This window comes from Carlito syrichta, unplaced genomic scaffold (genome assembly GCF_000164805.1).
Source record: "Carlito syrichta isolate Samal-C Ts95f unplaced genomic scaffold, Tarsius_syrichta-2.0.1 Scaffold301791, whole genome shotgun sequence".
Classification (NCBI taxonomy): Eukaryota; Metazoa; Chordata; class Mammalia; order Primates; family Tarsiidae; genus Carlito; species Carlito syrichta.
Window position 1 is genome coordinate 158,237 of NW_007245887.1, and position 6,000 is coordinate 164,236.

Sequence of the window (6,000 nt, forward strand, 5' to 3'; positions counted from 1 at the left end):
CTCACTTCAGCCTCCCAAAGTGCCGGGATTACAGGCTGAGCCACCGATCCAGCCTGTATACTATTTTCAGAAAAACATGAAGCAAGGTAAGGACAATGAGGATAGGGGGACTTTGTCATTTTCAATAGGGTGGTCACAGGAGGGCTCAACCACAAGGTGGCATAAAGCAAAGACTTGAGCAGAGAAAACAAGCCCTGGGGATATATATGTAAGGGCACAGTATTCCAGGCAGAGTGAAGGAAATAAAAGATGGGCATGAGCACATCTAGTGAGTCTGAGCCAACAGTGGCCATTTTTTTTTTTTTAAATTTGAAGTCTCACTCTGTCACCCAGACCGGAGTGCAGTCGCCGCTCCAGGCCACCGCAGCCTCGACCTGCTGGGCTCTGGTGATACTTCCGCCTCAGCCTTCCGAGTAGCTGGAACTACAGGCACGTGCTGCCACGTCCTGCTAATGTTTTAATTTATTGTAGAGATGCAGTCTTGCCAAGTTGTCTGGGCGGGTCTTGAACCCACGGGCTCAGGCAATCCACTCACCTCAGCCTCCCAAAGCATGGGATTATAGGCTGAGCCACCAAGTCCGGCTCATTTGTTCTTAATTCTGGGTAAAATCACAAATAACTAATGATAAGTTTGTACAGTCATAACAAGAGGGAGAAAAAGATGTCTATGAAAGTTAAAAAAATAAACTTAAAAAGCATGCAAAACTTTTAGAGCTTCATTTTCATTTTTTGAGTCAGAGTTTCACTCTTGCCCAGGTTAGAGTCCAGTGGCACACTGCTCATGGCCACCTCAGCCTCAAACTGCCAGGTTCAGGTGATCCTTCCACCTCAGTCTTCCAAGTAGCTGGAACCACAGACATGCGCCACCACATCCAGATAATTTTTTGGTTTATTGTAGAGACCAGGTCTCACCATATTGCTAAAGCTGGTCTCGAACTCCTGACCTCAGGTAACCCTCTAGCCTCTGCCTCCCAAAGTGCTGGGATTATAGGTATGAGCCATTGTGCCTAGGTTTAGAGCTTTAAAGATACCATATGCACACATATGTATATTTAATCACACACAACCACGAAGATCTATAAAACACTTGCAAAGGTAGTCAGGTTTTGAAATTATTTTCTTCAATGACAACTGTGTTGAAGTAATCAGTCTTCTACCTTAAAACAATACGAAGTAGCAGGGACTACTTATGTACTTTTAAATTGTTTTACTTTGACAATACATGTGTTAACGTACGTATTCCCAGAAAGATATTTAATTACGAGAAGATGCTACAGGAAAAAAAAAAGATGGGAGAAAATAACAGAAGATAAGGGAAAGGAGTTTATAAGATGAGTAGTTCTTAACACAGGCTGCACATTTGAACCACCTTGACAATGATGCCAAGGCAACCCTCCCCATTCTGACTTAATTGGTCTGAGTTGGGGCCTTGGGTAGATTTTTCTAATACAGTGAATACATCTGGATTCAACATGTATAGTAACAAAAATGGAAACACTGAGATTGGCAATTAATTCTGATAAAAAACTAAAAATACAGATTAAGATGTAAATCTATCACTCCTCTGCTTTAAGAAAACATGTATGGCCGGGCTCGGTGGCTCAGCCTGTAATCCCGCGCCTTTCGGAGGCTGAGATGAGTGGATTGCCTAAGCCCGCGGGTTCGAGACCCACCTGGGCAACTTAGCGAGACCTCATCTCTACAATAAAAATAAAAAAATTAGCCGGGTGTGGTAGTGCACGCCTGTAGTTCCAGTTACTTGGAAGGCCGAGGTGGAAGGATTGCCGGAGCCCAGCAGGTTGAGGCTGCGGTGGCCGGGAGGCCACTGCACTCCAGTCTGGATGACAGAGTGAGACTTCAACTCAAAAAAAAAAAAAAGAAAAGAAAACATGTATGATCAAGCTCATCAATGGCTCTCATTCCCTGCTCTGTAGAGATTTTTAATGTCTTAATCAAGTACTGTCTTCATCTACCTCTGAGGTCCTCTGTGTTCTGGCACTTCTGGCTACTTCTCCAACTGCAGCTCCTCTTAACTCCTTAAACAAGCAAACTAGCATACAGCCATGCTAAACTATTCCTTTTTTTTTTTTTTTTTTTTTTTTTTTTGTGGAGACAGGTCCAACTCCTTGCCTCAAAGGATTCTATTGCCTAAGCCTCCCAAAGTGCTGGGAGCACAGGCTTGAGCCACTATGCCCAGCCTAGTTTTTTTTTTAATCTTTATATCTCCTATGCATAATTCTTAATACGACTAATGGCCACATGAATGAATGAGAATAAAATGCCAGAATAACCACTAGTTGTAAAATTTGAACATAAAAAGTTAAAGAAAAATTCTAAGTAGAAATGGGAGATTTAGGAGGCTTGAACAATTATATGACCATAAAAGTAACCATTTTATAAAAGCAACCATTGACAGTCTTTCATTATCTTCTGAATTTTTTCTCCTCTTCTAGTCTCATTAAGGAAGCCTAAAGCAAAAAAAGATTAAAAAGCAATAATGAAGCAGAAAATAAAGGCGGATGGGGCGAGGTATACAAGCAGAACTAACTACTTTGGTAATGTTTTATTTCTTAAGCTCTGGGGAAAAACAAACAGGTTGGTGATGTTTCATTCCTAAGTGCTGGGGAAAAATAAACAGGTGGTTATATTAATCTTTACACTTTTTAAGCATGTATTAAAATGCTGCTTTACGTAGTGAATTTATGTAACAAGGACTAAAAAATATAAACTGCTGGAAAAATAATGTATTAAATTTATGGATAATATCCACAAAGAGTTAAATTCTGGCCACTCTGAAATCATTTCATAAATGATATTTATCTGCTGTAACTGCATGTAGATGCACATGTATATATATGTGTGTGTGTGTCTGTATCTATCTTTATAACCTTTAAAAAGACTACTTTAGTATTCGTTTTGTTTTGTTTTTTATTTTTGAGTTGGAGTCTCACTCTGTCGCCCAGACTGGAGTGCAGTGGCCGCTCCCGGCCACCACAGCCTCAACCTGCGGGGCTCCGGCGATCCTTCCGCCTCAGTCTTCCAAGTAGCTGGAACTACAGGCGCCCGCTACCACGCCTGGCTAATTTTTTGATTTATTGTAGAGATGAGGTCTCCCCAGGTTGCCCGGGCGGGTCTCGAACCCGCGAGCTCAAGCAATCTTCTCACCTCAGCCTCCCAAAGTGCTGGGATTACTGGCTGAGCCACCGAGCCCGGCTTACTTTAGTATTCGTATCAACCTAAGAACAAATGAATTAAAGTCATTTCATTCTTTTTCCAAATCCTTAAATTTAGAAAAAGGATACACACATTAGCAAGGGACAAGCTGGTACCATCATAGAAACAAAACTAGTTTACAAATTATGCCTGGCTATTAAACACAAAATGAAACTGAAATCTATAAACTGCTTTTGATTTCCAAGAAACCAATCTGTTAAGAGGCAGCCTAAACTTCATATATTGTCGGCCCTTTTTTATGTCCGGGTATTTTCTCTCATCAGAAGCCATCACGTTTCACTCTGACTCAGAACAGGTCTTACAACTTCTTGGCCCTTTGGACTTCCACTTCTAGGTGTCTCATAGCCTGTTCTAGACGCATGACGGACACGTAACACCTTACACAGAGCTCAAATCAGTTTTCTAACGTCTCAAAAAAAAAAAGTTTAGGGTGAAGATTTTCGGAAACCCGTGTATCTGAACAGGACAACTCATTCCCGAGTCCCAGACAGCAGGAGAAATCAGAGTGAAGGCTTACGGACAGGGCGGAAAACAAAGCCACACGAGTTTAAAAAAAAAAAAGTTTTGGTTTGCCGGGCGGACACTTACCCTGGGGCCAAACACAGATAGAAGGAAGGACAAAAAAAAAAAAAAAAAAAAAGAAAGAAAACAAGACAGGCCCTCAACACGCCTCCGGGCATCATTGGCTGTATTCCGCTGTCGCTAAAACCCTCAAATTCTCCATCTGGATTCGGGGACACCGACCGCCGTACCTCCGGACTGTCCCTTGCCCGCACCCATCAGGTCTCTCCCGCACCCTCTCCGGGTCCGACACGCTGCTTCCGCCCGCCCCCTGGCCGAAGTCACTCTCGGCGTCGCGCCACGCTCCGGTCCCCGAGAGCCGGGTCACCGACTGTCCACCTGCGGCGGCCGGACCCGCTGCCTCGGATCCGAGCCGCTGCGCAGCTCCATCCTTCTCACCTTGGGTACAGAAGAGGCTCCACAGTTTAGCGAAAATCAGCCCCATCATGAGCACCCGGGCGGGCCGCGGGGTCCCTCAGCAGCAGGTGCCGCTGCGCCGGGCCCCCCACCGCGGGGCCGGCCGTGGGGAACCGAGGAGGAGCCGCCCGAGACCGCGCAGCGAGAGCACCGGTCGGCGGAGACGCCGCGACCCGCCGCTCAACCCCCGTCGGAAGGTGCCGCGCCGAGTCCCCACCGGAGAGTCCTTTGTTTCGAGCCCCGCTGAGCCCAACGCCGACCCGTAGTCCCCTCGGTCTGAACCCACCTACCCAGCAGAGCCTCAAGCAGCCCCAAGCCCCGCCTCCGCCCCGCCTCCCGTACCGACCCCGGGACCACCCATCGCCGGAAGCGCGGAGCGTGACGTCGCCGACGCGCTGACGTCGTCAACCCACGCTTTCGACGTGGCGTTTCCTCCGGTTTCACTTCCGGTGGGCGGCCCCGGACTGGCCACGATGGGAGATTGTGGTGTGATGAGGCGTCGGGAAGTTCCCTCAGTTCCTACTTCTTCTCTCGCCTCCTTTCAGAAGCGTTTGCGGGGCTCAAAAAACTGACCTTGCCTCATCTTGGGCAGGCGGGTTTGGGGGGTTCTGTCGTTGGTCCTTAATTCGGAATAGAATTGATTGGGAGACGAGCCATGAGATTCCATTCCTGGAGCCACCGAGCTCTGTTCTGTGATTAATGGAAGCTCCTCCTTCCCACTTTTCCCCAGTTATTAAGTACATTGGTGGATCCCGGATCGAAATCCGCGCAGAAGCCAATCTGCCACATAATTGTTTCGATTCCACTGTTCATGGTCAGGTTCCAGCACGTTGGAAAGCGTCACAGCCTGAAATGAGACGAACGGAGTGTCCCTGAAACCAGGTGACGGAGCGAACTTACCTGTGGACGCCGTGACTTCGGCTCGGTGGTTGGATTTTAGCCCTGGCCTTCTAACCTGCCGAGCCATTTCCTTGCCGGTACGAAGAGAAGTTCGGGACTTAGGGTGCCCTCCCAGTACTGTGGCTGAAAGGAGCCTTTAAGTCTTAGGTGCAGGAGACTATTCTCCAACTTTATTTTAAAGACTACCCATAGAGAGTAAGAGGGATGTGCCGAACCTATGCAAATCAGTTTAACTTTCATCACCTTCAGTTGGACCATAAATGTAAATGTTTTGTGTTTGTGTAAATAGAGACTTAAAGGGACATTCCTAATCTTAGCTTTATTATCCAAACAACAAACTTCAGACTCTACAACAGCTTCTTCAGTTGTTAGAGGTAGATATAAATCACATTCTGCTTCCCCCCCCCACCCCCCGCCCCCGCCACGCCCGGGCTCTTAGATTTCTAAGAAACAGTTTCTGAAAAGAGCAAAGCGTTTTTTGTATTAAAATACAGAGCTTTGAAGGGAAAAAAAAAACAAACCACATACACACACACAAAACCTATAGGTTTCTTTATGTGTATGATGGCCTAATGAAACTTTAGAGACAGTAAATTTGAATCATACTTCCACTTTAACTAAGCGGAATGGATATATTTGAACAGGGCTGTTGATATTTTTATTAGTGCTACTCCTTTGAAATATCTGGGAACATTATGAAGGTGAACTGTTTGTTAAATCTAAAGTTACTTTTGACATCCTGTGAACAATTTATCTCATAATGGACTGCCCCATATTTTAAAAATTTTTTTCATATTAAAAAATTTTGATTTACAGATTTAGAAATTTGAAATTTCTACCAACTGAAAATAAGAAAACTAACCATAACTGAAAAAAAAAAATGATTGA

The 6,000-nt window shown here is 45.4% G+C and overlaps 1 protein-coding gene across 1 annotated transcript in view; it reads right to left on the reverse strand.

Annotated features, from left to right (window-relative positions):
* ARL5B (ADP ribosylation factor like GTPase 5B) overlaps positions 1–4,550 on the reverse strand; it is a 30,440-nt gene extending 25,890 nt beyond the window's left edge. Inside the window, exon 1 of the mRNA XM_008055245.2 lies at positions 4,195–4,550. Within this exon, the coding sequence (XP_008053436.1) occupies positions 4,195–4,243 (49 nt within the window). The 5' untranslated portion in view covers positions 4,244–4,550. The remainder of the gene's footprint in view (positions 1–4,194) is intronic.
* Between the last annotated feature and the right edge of the window lie 1,450 nt (positions 4,551–6,000).